At 43.3% G+C, this 20,544-nt stretch overlaps 1 protein-coding gene across 4 annotated transcripts in view; it reads left to right on the top strand.

Annotated features, from left to right (window-relative positions):
• Positions 1-332: 332 nt before the first annotated feature.
• The window catches only part of LOC115406436 (single-stranded DNA-binding protein 3), a 39,517-nt gene continuing 19,305 nt past the window's right edge, over positions 333-20,544 (top strand). Inside the window, exons 1-4 of one of the 4 annotated variants that reach the window (XM_030116487.1) lie at positions 333-581; positions 7,896-7,968; positions 8,674-8,735; positions 12,257-12,341. In XM_030116487.1, coding sequence (XP_029972347.1) covers positions 526-581; positions 7,896-7,968; positions 8,674-8,735; positions 12,257-12,341 — 276 coding nt within the window. In that variant the 5' untranslated portion in view covers positions 333-525. The remainder of the gene's footprint in view (positions 582-7,895; positions 7,969-8,673; positions 8,736-12,256; positions 12,342-20,544) is intronic. The other 3 variants (XM_030116486.1, XM_030116488.1, XM_030116490.1) reach the window with 3 other exon arrangements.

Below are 20,544 nucleotides of genomic sequence, written 5' to 3'. Positions count from 1 at the left end.
TTCTCGCTGTCATTGGGATGAAAATGAAACACTTGGTGGTACCAGTAGGATACAAATAACCTAATAATGTCTTGAAAACGTTTCAAAAGAATCACTTTTAACAATTCGGCGCTGCACACAGACACATATGTAAAGGTAAGGCCTGAACTCGAAGGCCTCCAAAAGAGAACTTGAACTTGAGCGAAGTCGGCAAAAACTGAGACACTGTCGCTTTAAGAAGCCCCCACCGTCTCACAACAGGGGGGGCGTGAGCAGAATCCAGGAACAGCGATTGAAAAAAAAAAACGCTCCACCAGTGGACTGTTTCAAGTTCCCCCCGGCTGAAACCCTGCCTGATTTGTGGGCAATGTTGGGGATGTAGAAAAAAAAAAAAAAAAAAGGAAACCGGAGCGAGGAGACTCGAGCGCAGGGGAGAGATAGGGAGACAACACTAACTGGGTAGCTATGGAGATAGTAGGTTTTCCTGGTAGCTTTCTTTGACAGGTGTCGAGTGGGATAAAATAAAGTATCAGAACAGCTTCCAAGATGTACGGCAAGGGTAAAGGAGCTGTGGTCCCCTCCGATAGCCAAGCAAGAGAAAAGTAAGTCAATATTACACTGTCATAACAGAAATCCAGCAAAGAGTGGGCTAGGTGGCTAAACTTGCTAACTGATGTAGTTTGGTTACTTCGGGGGAGTCTTGCATGTTTCGCTTTGCTCTTTTCCTTTGTGTGTGCGAGCCGTAAAAAGTGATGCTGCAGTAGTTTATTTGCTTTGTGTGTTGCTCGCGAGTCTCCCCTTTCCCTCTTCTTGCATCCTCCCAACTACCAGGCATGGCTGCTAAGTTAGCCGGAGCGGCTAGCCACTTCCACTCTGCTCTTTCTTGTTTCTGTCTCGTGCAAAAAGAGCGAGCGCGCGCAGGCGGGCAGCCGTGGCCAGTAAAGTTGCAGCGGCGGTGCTCGCCCCGCACGTGTTCCCGGTAATAACGCAGAAAAATGGTGCACGGACGGAGGGGGGATCCCGCACTCCGGGCTCCCATCTCAGCCCGGCGTGAGGAACAATGCATTGTAAGCTAGCTGCGCTTTTGTGTGGCACCGCCGGAGCGGCAGGTAAAAATAGAATACAGCTGTTCGGGGCTTTGTGACAAAGTAGCGGAGGAACGCGTCCCCCGGTCCCTCCACGTTCCCTCGGCGGCTGCGGCTCCGAGCGGGCACGGACACACAGTATCCATGCGGATCGGCCGGTAACAGCGGACACACGCGCAGCTGCGCCTCGTAACTTTTGTGGCCCGGTCTGATTTCTTTCAGTGACCCCGAGTTGTGCGAAACCCTTCAACAGAGCCGAGCCGCTTGCAGCTCGGACCTCTCGCTCGCCGAGGTTCTCCTCTCATAAGTCAGCCTTCTCCCTCTCGGCGGCTGCTTCGTCCGGAAACTTGAACGCCAGTTAGCTTGGGAAGCTCGTAGCTCCTCCAGTCCCTTTGTCTGCACGCCTCTGTCTCGATGCCTGTTGTTCGCTCGCGGGAGACGTGCGCTCGCCTTCCCAGCACTCCCAGCAGCTTCCAGATTCCACCGAAATGGACAGTTTTCACAAAATCAGCGTGCAGCAGTTCCCTAAATTAAAACCACGATCCTCCACTTTACTCCCCTCGCTGTTAGGGAGCAGTTAACAAAGCCCCTGTAAAAAAAAAAAAAAAAAAAAAAAACCTGTGCATGCTTTCATTAAACTTAGTTGGATTCAAAGTGCTGGCTTCGAGCTTTCTAACAGTTTCTGTTCCACTACACCAGCCGGATCACCTAAAGCCGCATGCAACTGCCTGAACCCCTCTGTTGTGGCTTCTTGTAAAGTTCACAGAATAAATAAACGTCTTTAAAACAGAGTTTTATCTGCCTTTTAAATGGACTTTAATCTTTTAGCTTCTGTGATGAATGTGACACTCAAATATAACATGCTGTTGAAGAAAATGTCCTTTCACTTCGGCTGATAAATGGATCGGTCCTCACCTCACAGGCATACAACTATAAATCCAAATAGTTACAAAAAGGAGGGGGTATAGTTTCATTCATTGGAGGCAGACTCATCTCGTATGTTTGATATGAGGAGAGAAATTAGTGATGATGAAACTAAAAGGGCTCAAAACAGGAATGAAATGAGTGTGGTTCTTAAATTTCATAAATGCAACAGAAACCACCAAACTATGTGAACTATACTCTCCTCATTCTGAATATTGACCATGTTTTGTGGTTCCAGGTGGATTTTATTTGGCGTAAAGTGGGTAAAAATGGCTCTTTTGGTGGTAAAGGTCGTAGACTTGTGACCTGAAGGTAATGAATCGGAGACTGTTTCTGGAAGTGTTCCCCACAGCAGATGAGCAGGACTGGCCGTCCAGTCAGCAGGTTATTGAACTGGAGTGGGACAGAATTGTCACATGTATTACCCCACACAGGATTTTTTTTTTTTTTTTTTTGCTCCCCCTGCATTTCAGCCTTTTCACCGCATTGCTTTTCCTTTTGGCTTTCTTCATCTGCCTCTTCTAACTCTTCTCTTCCCATCCAATGCTGCTCCTCAAAGTCCTCATCCCTCACTTCAGTGTTGAATTATTGAGACAGACTGAAGCAGCTGCTCTCAGCTTTGCGTCAGAGTGGAGAGAGACAGAGGAGAAAGAAGGAGACAGAAGACAGAGGGAGATATGGTGGGCAGACTCATCTATGTTTAAAGAAGGGGTTTTGTCGGGAGCCTCGGGCAGGATGTCAGGTGTGCCGATGGTGCACATCAGGGAGATTTCTCACTCGCTGGAAGTAAATGTATGCACGCACTGATGTCCCATTTCAGAACGTGAAGGCGGGTGGGGAGGTCAGGGGTCACCTCACACGGTGTGATGAAGGAAGGACATTTTGAATAAGCTTTTGAAAGGACTGGGCTAGTGCTGACATCCTGTGTTTCTACCTCTGTAGTGTAAAGGTTATGTATCACCATGCTTTAATATCCAATGAGCAAAAAATATTCTGGAGCTGACTTTAAATCTGTTTTATTTTTATTTTTTTTTACCTTGCCTGATGAATATAGTTTCAGATTCCATCTGTGGAGTGCGACGAGCGCTGTCACAACCTAACTGCCTCTGTGATCCTCTGTACCACCGGCTGCTTCTTCTACTGTAAAGCCTGGATGTGTCCCCTCTTATGCTCCCGGCAGAGCGGATCCGCTGCTCTCCCTCTGCTCATCCATGCTATAGAAGCTCCACTCCTCAAACTTCTGTTCCTTTTCTATGAGCTTGCTTCTGAGCTTTAATAATGCAGCAGGCCAGGTGCACGCACAAGGCACCCCTTTTGCAACCCACACAAAAACACACACACACACACACACACACACACACACACACACACACACACACACACACACACCACACATAAAAATTTCATTGAAGGCCTCTTGGGGGGGGCATCTGCAGTGTGATCCTCCTATCCCCTGACATAAGACCAAGTCCTTAACTATTTCCTGCTGCTGCTGGAACTCCGGTATGAGGATGCACAGCCTGCAGTACGCAGTAACATGTAAACAATATCAATATTGAAGCACCCACTGTTTCCTAAAGTGTCCTGTGGGCTTTTTTTTCCCCCTCCCAGCATCTCACAAGTCTCGAAATCAGTTTGAATCAGAGAAATTTGTGAGCACAGGACGTGTGTGTGTGTGTGTGTGTGGCCCAGTACGAGGCTGACCCGCAGTGGCAGTGACTTACACTCTACACCAGCGGTCACAGAGAGCTTTGTGACCTACAAATTGCCAGGAGCCTCATAAAGTGGTCAGATTCCCCTGGCTAAAGTGGTCAAGTGTTCGTGGTGTGCTTGTCTCAGCAGCAGTCATTTGTACAACAACCAAACTCTCTCACTCTTGATGCCGTTAATTAAGTGGATGCCACCAGAACGCGCTCCTCTCGTTGGATGTTATTTACAGCTGAATATCGTTAACCTGTGTTAGATTAGTCTGGGTAAGTTCAGATGTCACAACCGCATCTGCTTGGTTTGTTTGTTCGCCTGTGCATGTATGTTTTATCTCTAACTATCAGCGAGAGGGAAACACCCTCAGCTATTTATTACCTTCCCAGCAGGACGGCCTGCTGTACATATAAAAACACACATGCCCTGCATATTGAAACTATTATCTTTTTTTTTTTTTAACAAGGTACGACTCCTGAATGCTCGTCCAGCCTGTGTCGACCCGTTTCCAGTTGAATTCTTTTACGTCACACGTTGAAGTGTAAATCTGATTCTTATTTGCTCCAGAGGAAAAAAAAAAAAACAAGTCAAGAGTCGCTGTAGTTTACACAAGTTCTGAGTCTGTCGTTTCTGTATGATCAGTCCCACTCTGGCACTCTTTAACTTTTGTTGACAAGCCGAGGAGTCATTTAATGTTCTTCAAACATCAATCACTGAGTGCTGTCTGTTCAAGGAAGCGGCATCCAACCAATGAGCTGCTCCGGTTCAGGAGGACTGCGTGTTGTGTTGATCCTCTGTTGAGACGACTGCTGTGGTCTCAGGACGCACACTGTACATGAACAGAACAAGCAGGGTGCCTTTTATGAAGAGCCTAAGATGTATTCTTCCAATATGCGCTTCCTGCTTTACGTACAAGGTTGGCTTTATGTAAACACATGAATGTACATAATATTAGTGTGTGGGGCCCATTCATTAATATGTAGATTGCAGATTTCACCCCATTCAAGCACAGCTGATCATGTGTGACTTAGATAAGAACTTGGTTGATCTCTGATTTTGTCGTCTTTCATGTTTAAAACATGGTAACCTTGTGTAATCCTAAAAACCGAATTAAGCATCTGCCCATGAGTCTGGACGATATTTTAGTCTGTTTTGTTTTTCTTTTGAGGACAAGGTGTGCGATCGTGTCGGGACCACCGGCTCCATACTACACTTACTGTCTTATTTGCCTATTCATATCTTTTACAGACTACATTTGCATACTAACAATGCATATTTTCCACATTTGCATACCATTAGTAGTAAGAACAGGTCAGGCACAGATCATATCTGTATCGTAAAGCACTACAGCAGTCATTATTTATCCCCCTCCCCATAACAAATAGTAACTGAACATGATCACATTTTAGCCTTGACCTTCCAGAAAATTGTGACTTGCATACCTATCCCTCATTCCCACATTTACATCAAGCTCATATATTATCTTCAGGTTCTTATTTTTTTTTAACAGATATGAAAATTCTAGTGCAGGCTATGGAGTAACTATACAAATCTCATCATATTTATAACCTTGAATGTGATTGCAAAGGAGCAGTAGCTACGATTTGCACACACCTGAAAGAACATAAAGAACATGTGAAACAAAAATAGGTGTGCGTTTAATATTAATGGGTGCCTTTGTGAAGATTTGATTCATGTAGAAACTACAGGTCTTTGTTGGTTTCTGAATTGATTTGCAAATACTGAAACAAGAAAAAAAAAAAAAACCTAAATGTAGCCTGGATGAAAACGCCGGAAGTCAAATCCAAAAGCAGCACCTGCGTAGTGTGTAGTGCAACACCTGGATAGCGATACGACGTTACACACTCATGTTGTAGTTCACCTTCAGAAACATTTCAGGTGGATTTTAAAATGTATTGACTTTGCAGTAGAAACAGTCAACTGTCTGAGACACACACACACACACACACACACACGATGGATACCTCAGAAACAAATTGTGACAATAACTGAACAAAATCGGATTGTACCAAGGATTTCCTTTCATATCTATCCAGTCTCAAACAGAAATTTATTTCAATCATCGCTCAATCTGCTGCTTATTTTCTGGTTCAGTGCAGTGGTCAATGAAAAAAATCAGGAAACATGGTGAAGTAGACACAGTAACTATTTGAGTAGTTCCAGCGCATGAGCTCTGCTGTATTGTGTGATGAATCATTGCAGTTTAGTTGTGTTTTGAAATGTTCAACCAACTGTTGGAGTGATGATGGTGGTGGTGTTCACTCTCTGTCACTCAGCTGGTGCATCTCAAAGATTCACCTTAAGCATCTAAATTCCACATTATAAACTGATCCAGAGTCAGGAGGAACTTACTGCACTGTCTCTCTGCCTTCTTTTAAAGACTGCGCGTTCATTACAGTACAAAGTACGACAGCAGTGCAAAGTGAAAGAGCTGTCAGTGGTTAAAAACAAGCCGCACAACAAACCGATTATCTCCAAACCATCTTTCATTGATCAGTTCATTGACTAATGATGGGGACTATGACACTGAGCTACTGTCCTTCTCATTAGGACCTTATTGGCCTGTCAGAGGACTGTCTGCTCTGTGCACACAGGGCACTGTCATATCCACACTGCCGGTCGATTGATGGTCCATTAACAGCCTATTAAACATGACTAAGTGAAGGAGTTAGGAGTACAATGTTGGGCCAATGGGGGTTTCCCACTCCACAGCATGGTTCTTCTGTCTGTTAATAGACCCTGGTGGATTGCCATTTTCAAGTGTAGCCAGCCTGTTATAATAGCAGTGATTTGAAAAAGTCTGATGAGAGCTTTTCAAATATTGTTGGAACCGACGGAAGGCCTCTTGTATGCAGGTATTTCTGTCAGAGGGTGACACTTTCAGTCCCGATTGCTCGTATAGCGCAATGACTTGGAAGGGTTAGAATTTGTAATGCAGATAGGAAATTGACCAATACGATTTCATCTTCTGTCGAGTCAGTTTTTATTCACCGACTGGTTTAATGATAAGCTCTAAATTTCTAACAATTAATATATCATCCATACATTCATTTAGCCCAGCTGACTGTGGGGAAAAGGCAAAGAACAGTGAACAGCAGTGAACAGGTTCCACAAAAAAACACTTCAGACTTCAAAAAGTCACAATAAATATAGTCCAGCATCAGTTTATTTGCCAAAAGTTTTGTTGTGATAATTTCTTGGTTGTTTGTGAATTCAGACTTATAGGCTTGGTGGCCTTTTCACTTTTCCAAGAAATACCTAAGCACAAACGTTTACCAGGCAGCTATAGTTGGAGCAATGCTTACATTCTGGATTTGTTTAAGAATCCGTTTTTACAGTCTTCGTCACGTAGTTGGTCTGACATGGCTGTTATTTGCGTGCATGGTTTGTCGCTTTCTGGAGAATTTTATTTATTTCGTCTAATTTCGGTTGATCAAGAAGCGATTTGATACATTTACCTACAACTTAAGTAATCCTGAAGAAAAGTCTCAAGCTGGAGTTTGTCATAGAGAATTGTAAATTTCTCAGTTTTGGGTATGATTTAGGTTAGATTTAGTTTTATTGGTGGTTTTAATCAAAGTAAAGTGTTTGTCATCAGCAATTTTACATTTTTTGGCACACAACTTAACGGCAACTATTTCTGTTCCGTCCATACTGAACCAATCAAAGGTGCTTAGTATCATCCAGTGTTTGGTTTTGAATGGCGAGCCATATTTACACAACAATGTCTGCTATTGTAGCTCTCCGTTTTACACAGGCATCAATTTGGCTCTCTTTCCACCTCTGCTGCCATCCTAACAGCCCCCTCATTAAACCTGGGTGCCTTTTATAAAGGCGCAACATTCCCGCCTTGAACAAGCTGCGTAAAATAAGCTATTGTCCATTCAGACCGAGGATCTCTGAAGCTTCTCGTGGGCTTCAGGCGGGATCTTTCAGTCTCTTGTGGATTGTGTCCTGGTGCTCAAAATAGCTCTTATACCTGCTCTAGGTTTTTATTCCATTTGTTTGCAAATCCTTTGTCTCAAAAATCGTAGCACCCAATGGGTTAAGTTTTAGTTATTGATTCTTCGAAAAGTTACTTTTTCTTCCAAAGTCGGTCGGCTGCCACCAGATTTCCCTTCTCTTTGTGGTCTGAGTTAAAAGTTAACCGTGTTCACTGATGCCTTGTCTTTCTCTTTGTTCCAGGTTAGCGTTGTATGTGTACGAGTACCTGCTACATGTGGGAGCACAGAAGTCAGCACAGACCTTCCTGTCTGAGGTAAGAAGGCATCCGTGACTCAAACGGCGCTCGGAGCTCAAACTGAAGGCTCCTTTGTTCCTTTCCGTGAAAATCACCTATCCCATTTAACTCCCAAGCAGCTCCTGTTCAAACATGTTATCTGAAACACAGGCCCTGATTATTTATGAATGCTAAACAACTTGGTTTCATTACTTACCGTTACATAAGATATCTCCAGTATAGCGTGGGTTCGTAGCGACTTGTAGTCTCTCGGACATACGTCGTCAGCGCAAACACGCAAAACATGATTACAGGGTGCAAGGTGTTGCGTAAATATTTCATCAGGGAATCTTATAAAGTTACACCAGATCATGCTCACTGTCCGCCGTGATGAATCTTCGTCCAGTGGCGAAGTAAAACCCACTCTTGTCATTGGAGACATTTTGAGCTATTGTGCAGCTACTGTGCCTCCCAGGAGCTCATTTGGACTACAAGCAGGCCTGTAGTGACGATGTAGATGACAGTCTGTGTTTATGAATGGAGTAGAGTAGAGAGAGGAATAGCAGGAAGAGGTTGAGGATGATGGAGATCGTCGGAGACAGGAAGATGCCTATCCTCACATCTGAGGCCATTGACAGTTCCAAACTGACTGATTATATGTTCTTAACCCCTGGACCTGCAGACATAATCCTCTCTCCAGTGGCCATAAGTGACTTCTCCACTGCTCTCCTCTCCTCTCCTCAGATTCGATGGGAGAAGAATATTACATTAGGAGAGCCGCCTGGATTTCTCCATTCGTGGTGGTGGTAAGTGTTACATTCTTTTTTTTTTTTTTTTTTTTTTCCAGTATGAGCAGCTACTCCCTCATTTGTGTTCAAAAGCATGTCCATTCCATTTTCATGTCTCCTCCCTGCCACCTCTCTATGCTCTTGTTCTGGGGCTCCTCCATCAGTATCAACCCCGCTGTAACAGACACAAATGGTGGTTTTATTCCAGGTTCCTCATCCACATGATCCATTATCCAATTTTTCAAATGTCTTCAATTTATTCATAAGCCTTTAGATATCCAGGTGTTTGAGGTTCTTCCTCCTAAATGTTATTCTTCTTGTCCATTTTGTGGTTCACTGTGACTTCCAGGGGTGGGAGGTCTCAGAGTCTCAGCCCTTTGGGTTGACCAGACTCGGAGAGGGCGTGCCCCCTCCCCTCCCCGTCTTCCAGCCTCTCCCCTCCTCCCGCTCTCCAGTCTTAACCCCCGTTTCTGAAACAATAGATCCAGATGGTTAGGGAATGGACCCCCACCCTACACACACACATACACACACACAGACACACTCCCTTCCCCCTCCTCACCCTCCCGTCGCCCTTTGTGTGCCCCCCACCTCCCACTTTTCCCCTTTTGTTCACATGGGAGAGGGTTTCTTAGCAGATTAACCCGTTGCATTCCAGGTTCCTTTGTGTCACCTCTCCCTCCTCAGCCTTCCTCCCTCCCCCCATCTCCTGTCATTTCTGCCCCTGGCTAAGGTTTGACCTTTTGGGTCAACTTTTTAAGCACTGATCAGCAGTTCCTCTTGTTTTTGGATGTTGCTCTCACCTGTGGTGCACGTTAACAGGCACCGCAGTGTGTATTTCACTCCAAAATCCATGTTTACACGCCCGCAGTCACATTCCTGTCCCACTTTCTGCACCATATGTTAAGTATAAGATTGACATATGAGCTGCCCGAGGACCCGGCAGATGTATAAACACTAAACTGAAATTCATAGATGGAATGTAAAGACTGGTTTTACCTATAAGACTGACGAACTCAATAGGTTTTCAATCCACGCCTGAATTTGGCCGTAGCTCAGACCATACAGAACTTCAATCAATCCCTCCCAGACTTCCCAAAACAATTCTTGTGAGCGTTGAGAGCTGAGGAAGGAGAGCATGAGTCAGCGTCAGGTCAGAGGATAATCGAAGCAGAGAAAAGGGCTACTGAAATGTTTCACTCAATTAAAACAGCCGCGGTTTGAAACACATTCTTAACTTGGACGTCAGTTTAACAGATATTTGGCTGGCAGTCGTCTTCATTTCTTCCCTAAACTGAAATCTTTGACGTCAAGGTCCATTACTCATTTCTAAAAGCACAAATTTCAAGATTAGTGTGAATATAGCTCTTCATATTTCAGCCATGCTTTCAAGCAGCTGATATTCCAACAACCAGTCGTTGTGAATGTTTTGCTATGTGGACAATCTTTGGCATCAGATTGGATACATGTTTGAGCATTTACAGATGAATGATGGTGTGTTTGGACCTAAACTGAAACATTAAAGACTAATCCTGTGCAGTGAGGCCTTAAAAGTGGCAGAATTGTGTATCTTAATGGCTCCAAAGGTCACGAAAAAAAGAAAAGTTTAATCACTGTTTGGTTTAAGGTGTTCACAACATGGAAGCATAGAATATCTCTACACTTATTCAAAGAAATGCTGACTTTAGGATCACTATTTAACCCGAAACAGATAAAACATTGTGTGTTTTCATATTGTAAATCCGTACAGCTGGTTTAAAGAAAAGGGAAATGGAGCACGGTATCTATCAGCTCCAAACTGCCCCAGGATTCAGAATGGATTCAGTGTGTTGCTGAAGGACAAACTGCATTGAAATGAGTATCATACAGATTACAACTGAACATATTTGAGAAATAAAAAAATCATGATAATTTAACACAGCCAGTTTAAATATACCCTTAAATGGTCTTTAAAAGTACAGTATCCAGTGTAACTTTGCCTCGGGGGGTGGCTGTGCTGAGTCAGAAGATTGAGCGTCGGCACCATCAGCAATCTGAGACCAAGGACATGTTTTAATAAGAAGAAAATGAAGGAACGGAATAATAATTTGAAAACATACAGTCCAGGGCAAGGTAAACCTGAAGAATAAGTTCCATCTGTTGTTTCAGAACTTAAAGAAATCCTGAAGTGTTTGTGAAAATAAAACGATGTCTTCTTGTAAAGGCTCACACTGCTTTTAGTGTGTATGTCAGCTTTTGTCTCTGAGACAGTGAGTTGTACTTTTAGCCTTTATCCTGTTTGTAATTTCTTTTTTTAGCCTGAATCAAATGTTTATTTATCTTTTAAAAGATTCCCCCTTTTAATATTTTTCCTACTCAACTCACATCTGTTACCATGTGCTCCTCTGCAGCTTTCTGAGGTTGGAGTAAGTCCACTTTTGAGATCAAGTTGATCTACTGTAGTCTGCTTATCCCTGAACCGTCCTAACCCCGGGAAATATTTTCAAATATTAGGACTGCTGAGGATTCAACACGCCTTTAAGTAGATTGCTGAAACCTGTGATGCCGCTGCCTGATTGGTCCTTTCTGTAGTGATGTTGGTCTTTGCTCCGCCGCTAAATCAGAACCTCGTTGAAATTTGCCTCATAACTAGTGATTCTGTAGTTTGAATGTGGTTCTCTTCTTGTGTTTTTAAAACGTGTGCGATAAAAGAAACACATTTTAAGCAGCTCACACTTGTTCAGTGAAAGAAGCGAAAAAAGAAGAAAAAGTGTGTGTGAAGATCTCCAAGATGCATTCAAAGTTCAGGGACAGAACTTCTTCAAAACACAAACATTGTGACACCGCCAGTCAGATTTCTCTTTTTTGGCCGTGCAGAACAATATGGTGCGCTCAGTGCCTTGGCCGCTTCTTGAACTGTCGAGTCATTGGTCAGGAAGTCAACAATTTTCCCAAGCTGTATTAGATAATTGGCTTTGGCAGTGGTTCAAATGCATTGAAAGTGACTGACTGCATTGAACAGCTGTATTGTTCAGAGGGCGCTTCAGCCTAAAACCTGGGCAGCGTTTGCTTTGATTAGCTCATTGTTGAAGAGGCATCAGTACCTTTTCTGTCCCCTTTCGTATTTGTGTTCACTACAGTAATACAACGGAGTACAAAAAGATGTGAAACAAGTTTTTTTTTTTTTTTTTTTCTTAACACTATCTGACTCCAGCTATTTGAAAGGTCGGTTTGGCGACACAGTCGATGTCAGTCCCTTTAAGAGTGGAAAAAAACGTGAAAAGATGCATCCACTGAAGTCCATGCAAGCGTGGTGATACAAGTGTGTGTGAGTGTGTGTGTATGCATTTTGAGAGAGTGAGAGGTTGATTGAGGGGGCTACACAGGCATTGTGTCCCTCTTACAAAGATGCTCAAGTGTGTAAGAGGTAGTTTAAGAGCGCTGGGGAGATAGTGAGAGTGTGTGAATGGATTATGAATAGCTGTTACACATTTGCTTGTATTGCTCTGTTTTGTAACCTCTGACCTCTCCTCTCTCCTCTCGCCCTCTTTCCATTTCAGTGTATTCTGGGATTTGTATTGTGCAGCTCCAGACCGAAGGGAGACATGTGAACACTCCAGCGAGGCTAAGGCCTTCCATGATTATGTAAGTGACGGGCTGGAATCTGCCAACACGTTTTTTTTTTTTTTTTTTGTTTTCCTTCACAGAAACAATCACTCTTTTACACACGTTTGAATAGCCATTCAGATTTCTCTGCATCTGCTGTGATTCACGCGGCTCTTATACGTGTCAATACTGAGGTCCAGTGTGCGCTGGAGTGTTGAAGCATGGACGGAATAATGTCTTGTTCAAGGACTTTTTTTATAAGTAATATATAATTCTGTAGTGTAATCTGTCGATATTTACTCTATGAAAACATGAACAGCTTGACCACTAGTTTTGTCACGTAAACACGTAAAAAGTAAACATTTTATTGTAGTTGTTTGTTTTTTTTCTCAATATAAGTTGTAATAAGCTCAGTGTGTGTCATGTTATGTAGTGCCATTCGTAGCACATGGATCTCATGCACGCACACACGCACACAGTTCATGTAATGTCACCATTCACTCCATTGGATTGGAGGTGAAAGCTGCGGAACCTACGGGGCTCAGCAGGCTCCACCTTCCAGCTGCGATCCAACAGTGCAAACCACTTCGCTCCCGTGCTGCTCGACGCTCAACAAAGTAAAGTCCAAGGCTTAAACAAACACATGCAAAAAACAGCTAACTAGTCTGACATGAATTTAGTTTAATTTTATTCGTCTTTCCACAAGTTGATGTGTGATTCTCACAGGTTCACATATCTGTTATCAGTCTCTGTGCATCCTATTGCTTTGTATGTGCCAAGTTTTGAAATCACTAAGTGCTGGTTTGTTAGGATGCATCAGAAAATGTCAGAAGTGGAGAAAACAAAAAAAAAAAAAAATCAATCAGCCTTCATTTATGCATCACCTTTCCCACAGTAAAATGCAACTCAAAGGGAAAAATATTCGCAAACATCTACGCATGAGCATAAACATACACACCTACAAACGCACTGTGGGAGGACACACACTCCCCCGAAACAACTGAATGAAATAATCCAGTGAAATGTGGCTGAATTAGTAAACACCAGAACGAGAACAATTAAACCAAATGAATTGCAAAGGTTAGAAATACAACAGAATTAATGAGATGAGGCAGAAAACTGATCCGATTCAATGGAAGACCTCGACCACGCTGAAAACGACGTGGTGTGGCTACATGGAGCCGTTCTCGTTCAGACACAGAGCTAAATGCCACCACCTGAAATGTCATCAGCAAGTCCGAACTGACGAAGCCACCAGTGCCTTGAAACCGCAGCGTGTCTGTGCAAGGCACGGCTCCATATTCCTATATCATTTTTAAATTTTAATGATATCTTTAATGCCACTTAACAGGGAATCACAGGAGTCTGCTGGCAAAGAAATAATGATTATTTAGGCGCATGCAGTGCCCCCCAGTTTTAATTATTTCAGTTGTTATCAAAGAGCCAAACATTTTCTAATACAGTTTTTCATCTGCTGCGCTGATGATTCAGCTGGGAGCGTTTCCATCCAAAGCCTTGGAAGTGCTGCCTCCACAATAGTCAAAGAGAAAATGAATGAAACTTTTTTTTGTTTTCTCTTTTTTTTTGAACGAGGGACACCCAAAATTGTTGCTGCCACTTCATAACTCCACAGTTTTTTCTTGGAAATCTCGAGAGGATAGCAGCATGTAAACATCAGGTGAATTTGTGGATGGATCTGATCGAACTGAGGAAGTAGTGGCTATTAGAGTTGTTTTTTTTTCTTTCTTTTCCGTCCTACATTCAGTTTATTTAATCAGTTTTCACATATGTTCATCTGTGAATTATTCTAGGAGCGTTTTTGTACAGGATGAACTGTTCCTCGTGTCGTACAGTATGGAGAACGTGAAGGCCGAGGTCAGCTGCTTCTCCATAGCTCACAAAGGTTTCAGTATTTTGTCCCGAGACGATTCAGCAGTGGCTGCTTGTTGTCAGAGTTCGAGTTTACACCTTCCTCCACCAGAGGCCTTGGAATAACACGTTCACTTTGTGTGCAGTACTAATGTAAAGAAGTGTGTTTTTTTTCTCCAGTGTGAGGGGGGAACTGTCACTGTATGCTCTTGTGTGTGTTAATGTTATCTATTTTGATTGACACTGTTTGTCTGTCTTCAGCCTGTCCTCTCTGGCCAAGACAGTGTGGCATTGTGTGTGTGTGTGTGTGTGTGTGTGTGTGTGTGTGTGTGTGTGTGTGTGTGTGTGTGTGTGTGTGTGTGTGTGTGTGCGTGTGCGTGCTCTGTATAGTGTGGGGAGATAATGGAATAGAGTTCTAATCCGGTAATCCCAGCACTGGGCCGAGGCTAAGCCAGGGATTTGTGTGTGTGTGTGTGTGTGTGTGTGTGTGTGTGTGTGTGTGTGTGTGTGTGTGTGTGTGTGTGTGTGTGTGTGTGTGTGTGTGTGTTTTGACGGACGGGGGGCATCTTTGGCAACCAGCCCTGAGGAGGGTGGAAGGGGCTCACACACCCCCCCCTCAAGTTAACCCTGTGTGTATAAATGTAGATGTCGTGCTACATGGTTGCTTTCTGTCTGCTCCTAAAAGTGATAAAGCAAAGGAGACAAGACCGGTTTAATTTTGGCTCCAGCCCCCTGAGGCTAGTCTCTGAGCACAGGTCCTTTCTACTGGTTTCAAAAGAATGAGCCGGATTGAGGCATTGGAGTTAAAAAAAAAAAAAGAAAGAAAAAAAAAAATTTCACCGTACCTCAAAAGAGTTTCTCGGTCTTTTGAGGATTGCTAGATTGCAAGTCTGTATTTAAGAACTATTATCACAGTTCTCCTCGCTGGGTGCAGACGCAGCAGAAGCTGTCGGTTACTGTCGAAGCAACTTCTTCCAAGTGTCCAAACAGCAGTTTACGGAGGAGATAGTGCGATCGTATCGGCTGCTTGTCAGATGATGCAGTTTCCAGAGAGCTATTCCTGTACAGACATGCGTACATTTTTAGTTTACACAACAGCGTTTTCAAGTAAAGATGGAAAACTTACGTTGTGTTTTGGGTGTCCGTTTTCACGACAGCGGGGGAGCCACTGAAAGTGCAACTTCTGGAAAGTGGTTGGAACTTTCTTCAAAAACAGTCACTCTGTGCAAATGAGGAAAATGCAACTTTTGGAAAAATGCTCTGACAATGTCTAAGTGTAACGGAGGACAACTCATTTTTTGTAAAGCTACTGTGCATGTGCACTACGGCTGTAGTAAATAGTTCTTCTGCAGCAATACAAGTAGATGGAGAATATACTGTATAATAATATCTGCCTCCAGAGTAGCGTGACTCCCTGTCCATATTCTCCTGGGACTCTGTAGTTTTATAGTTGAGTCACCCGTAAAAGCAATCCAACTTTGTTGTCTGTCCGTACAAATGTCCGTGTCCTCTCCATTGTTAATGTTTATAGCGTATTGTTCTCTGCGTGTGTTTGGTTTCATTACAAAAACAAACAGCAGTCACTAGTTAACACGGGCCTTAGACTGCAGAGGAAACCCAAATGCCATTACATATCCAGTTACTTCAACTTCTGTTGTTCATCTAGGTTACATTCCTTTGTTTTGAGTTTGACATCTTGGGAGTTTGATGCCTGTGGAAAACAGTTTGGCAGGATAAGAAGCTTCATAATGTTTTGAAGTGAGAGGCTTCCTTCACCTGTGATGGTTCCAGTGGATGGATTAGTCCTTTCTTTCTAACATGGGAGCATCACTGTTGCCTCTAGCGAGTCAGAAAAGTTTTCTGCTTGTAAATTCATAGTAATATAAAGTAATATAAAAGGGATTTTTCTGTTGTAAACATTAAGTTTAACGCCAGCTGTAACATCTGTAATCGTTGATGCTTTCATCAAGCTTTTCCTCTGCACTCTCTCATTGCACATTTGTCACTTTTCCCTTGCACTTCTTCGACTTCCTTGCACTTTATGCAACTTCAGCCTCCTCACATCATGTTTTCCTGCAGCTTGTGGTTTCTCTGCGACACCCCCACATCTACATCTCTCCTCCCTCCCCTCCCGTTCGCTCTGTACCCATTCTCCCCGCACCTCTTTTTCCTCCCATCCTTCTTCGCCGTATCTCTTACTCTCTCCTTCACCCGACACACCAGTCCGCCCCCTCTCTTCTCACTCGGCTTATCGCTCACTCCCTCTCCCAACTCTTTCCTCTCTCTCTCTCTCTCTCTCTCTCTCTCTCTCTCTCTCTCTCTCTCTCTCTCTCTCTCTCTCTCCCTATCTCTTCTCTGACCCACTCGTCTTCTTTCTCTCTGCCTCACCTCCGCTACCCCTGTTCCCGGGAGAAGATTGATTGGCTAATCTAGCTGTTTACCCACAATGCCTAGTAGTGCCGAGGAGGAGAGGGCAGTGTAGTCAACATCAAGACACAACCAAGAGACAGTTGAGGTATTTGAAAATGGAGCTCGGCGAGCAAATGTCAAAACAGACCGGGGCTGAAGGAAATGGACGATAAGCCCGGCTTTCTCTGCGTCTGATCACTCAACTCAAGACCCTCGTTCCTCTGGAAATCCAAAACCGTTTGAACTTAATTAGGTCAAATGGCCGTTTTAAGCAAATAAATAAAATATAGTATTAGTAAGCATATTCCATCATGAATATACATTTTGTGGTAATGTTTTTATATTTAGCAGTAATGTATTGAAAATTGCAGTGGCTAAATCTTTTGTTTGCTTCTGTTGAATTTGTGGAGTTTTCCATGCGACTGTCTTTATTAGTATGGTTTATTGTCTGATAAAAGGCCATGTGGCCTGGGAACTGTCAAGGTACTTCAAGTGCATCAAGTGTCGGTACTGCATTGTGGGACAGTCATTGATTGAACCTAACTTACTGCTATCGACATTAACCAGCTCTTTGTTTTGTTTGTCTTTAATATTGTTGCATTAAGGTGAGGTTGCTTTTTTGTCGTGACGTGTGTGATTAAATGTCTGCACCCTCACAAGTCGCACAGGGGGAAGTGAACAGATTCCCTCTTGCAAAATCAGCAGTTTAATAGTTTGAGTAGAAAAATGAAAACAAGCATTTAATCACTCCGCTCGAGCAGCGTGCAGCCACACAAGCGTTCGGATAGTAACCGTGCATAACCGTGGCTGCCGCCAGCAAAGCCTCCCTCTCAGACCAGTTTGATATCGCTGACACCGAGACACGGTGATCCCACCCAGTCTGAAATGATAAGCCTTGTTTTCATGGACAGGACTTCTCAAGATAAGTTTCCATTTAACTTTCTCCAAGGTTAAATTTTCAGGAAGTTAAAGAAAAATCTTGAGTCTTCCTTATTTAGACGAGCTGGCTGTTCTTGATCAAAGTTGTCACTTTGTCATCTGAGAAATTAGGGACCAGGAACATTCCTAACTACCAGCACTAACAAAACCCAGCATATCTTCTGAATTCATATTACAATACGTGTTAATCCATTAATGAAAAGAGCTGCTATTCAGCTGCTGCCTGTAGCATGTCAACTTTCCCTACAGGGCTGGTTAGTTTTGATTCCTCTCCCACCGCGGCGGGGATCTGAACCTGGGTTAAAATCGCTCGGGGTCAGGAGTTAACCCGATGCGCCCACAAGTCATCAATGCAAATTTTTCCTATTTTCAGACACATTTCTCATGTTACCTTTGCTGCTTTTCTTAATAAGCAATTTGACTTTCATAAGGGTTTGAAGACATTTCACCTCTCATCATCAGTTCGCGACGTCTTTGTAGACATTTTTAATATTGTAAATTGCAAAAGAAAACCTGTTGGATGACATGGACGACTTCATTGAATTTAGATTACTACTTTATTCGTGGATTCATTAAAAAGCCCAAGTTTGCTAGACATGAGTTACATAATGTAAATGTTTGGCTTGTGACGCAGTAAAGCAGTAGATGTGTACATGCGTTCCTAGGTAGAAGGCAAACAGTCTAAAGAAGTCCCCTGTTTACCTTTTTCTGTCACTGACAGCCCTGAGTAAATAGGAAACTGACTTCAAATCAGCTGAAGGGACTCTGTCTTGCAGCTGTACCTGACTGAAAACTCACAGAGCACATTTCTTCTGTTTGAACAAGTGATTATCGGGCTGCTCTTTGTTTTAGCTCGATGAACTGAAGCATAAACATCCATAATCGTTAAATTCCTCCTACATCTTGATTTAAAGCTTTATTCTGGTTTACAGTTGTTCTCCTCGTGTTCTTTTGGCCCCCTCTGCCTTCCCTCTGTGCAGCGTTGGCTTAGTGGATGTTGTGTCTGCGGCATGTATTAGTGCTGTCATCCGGTGTGTGTGTGTGTCTGTCTGTGTGTGTGCACGCGTGTGCACAAGTGCGTCCGTCTGGATCAGCACTGCCACCTTGGCAGCAGCCCTTTTGGGGGGGGTAGGAGTGCATGTTGAATGTGCGTGTCGTGCCAGGTTTGAGAACCAGCTGGGTTTCCAGGGACTGTACGTGCCTTTCCGTGTGGATTTTGTCCGCCCGACGTGACGGCGAAAGTGGCAGCCGCATCCTGTTGCTCCGGAGCAAGACGCTCTGTTTTGACTGGACTGATAAATTAGCTCGATCGCCACAGTCAGCTATTTTTCCCTCCCGTCTCCACGCTCTCAGCGTCTCCCATCCTCACTCCTTCACCCTCACGCTCCCCCCCCCTCCTCCTCCTCTTTCCGCTCCCTCTCTCTGTGCACTAAGGACAGCGGGTCAAGGAGACAGTGATGAGGTACATATCAGCGTGAACCAGAATGTAGATTAGTACCTCTCTAGTCAGGGACACACATAAATACAGACTCACGCATACACATATAGATACATTTGCTGTCTCTTCCTACCTCTTCCCTCACTCCATCCAGTGTTTATGTCTCTGTCTTTATCCCTGTGAAAGGTATCAGGCGGAGGTCAATAATGTGTTGAGCACTATTGATCCGTCCGGTAGGTCCGATGGGTGAGGGAGAAATGGAGAGGGAGGGATCAATGCTGTTCTGTACAGCCTATCTACATACGGTACCATCGCAGCCAATCAGATCATTAGTCTTTTGTTCCCTGATAGATTATTCATCAGCGTTGTGGGTTTGTACCGAGGAGCAAAGGCAAGCACAACATGCTGTCCTCACCTGGGACCAAACCCTCAGACGAATTGTCACATTTCGGTCCTGTTTTTCCACATGTTTGCTTTGTTGTGAGCACAAAGAGGTTTTTTTTTTTTTTATTGTTTTGTGGTATTTACAGCACTTCTCAGTTAAACCCTTAGGAAGAATCAGTTCTGTTTAAGAAAGTCTAAACTGAATATCTTGGTCCGAGCAGCCAGCTGATGCTTGTTGCTTAACAAAAACCACCAGCAACATGCACAGTAGAGCAATATGTTGCAGATTTATTGTTATCAAAATGTCAACGTGCACAAAGCACATATTAAAACCTGAGTTCCGAGAGATTTTTAAATATGAAAGAAAAGTCACAAAATCACAATTAATTCACACAAAAATCAAGAAAAACGACCAGAAACAGAGCTAGCAAACGGCTCTGCGTTTGAAGCGCTCCTGGTGGGAACTGCAGACACACGTGATGGGAAAAAAATAAAATAGTAACAAAGCATGGTCTGTTTAGAACAGATGGAAATACAGTCCAGAAGAAATGTCACTGTTATTTGGAAGAAGAAATCTGAGAGTGAAAGTCGAAGACATAAAATATCTATTTATCTGCTTATATTTTTTTACAGTACTAAATAACGTCATCACATGTTTCATGTTTCCTCGAATATCCTGCGGCTGTAAAGCACATGCTGCCTTTCAGATGTTAAAACAGCGGCTCAACATCATCCCTAAAAGATTACCAGAGAGAAGATATCGTTGCTCGTTGGGGTATTTCTGTTTCCTACCATTGGAAGTGATCGTTAATAAGGAGCCTCTTTGCATAATTTGAAGCAAACAGAATAAAACATTGCACTAATTCCATAGCTATAGAGCGATATATAAAATTAAACAGGAGAACTTTTCACACGCCCCAATCACAACTCCCACCTGTATTCAAATGAATTACCAATCTTAAATCCAAGTAATTTTCATTACAGGAATTCACTTTGCCACATTAAAGATGCTCTGCCGCTTGAAATAGAGGCAACCCCACAGATTATGAGAATGAAGTACAATACTCTGCAGTGCAGTCCTCTCAGTACACTTTCAAAATGTTTGATGACTCCTGATCAATACCAGGAAGACACAGCGCGCACTGGAGGATAAATAGTGAGACTACAGCAGCTTTACAAAGAAAAGTTACTCAAGCCGGAATC

This window comes from Salarias fasciatus, chromosome 19, assembly GCF_902148845.1.
Source record: "Salarias fasciatus chromosome 19, fSalaFa1.1, whole genome shotgun sequence".
Taxonomy (NCBI): domain Eukaryota; kingdom Metazoa; phylum Chordata; class Actinopteri; order Blenniiformes; family Blenniidae; genus Salarias; species Salarias fasciatus.
Note: the sequence above shows the minus strand (reverse complement) of the source record. Positions and strands in the feature narration are given on the sequence as shown.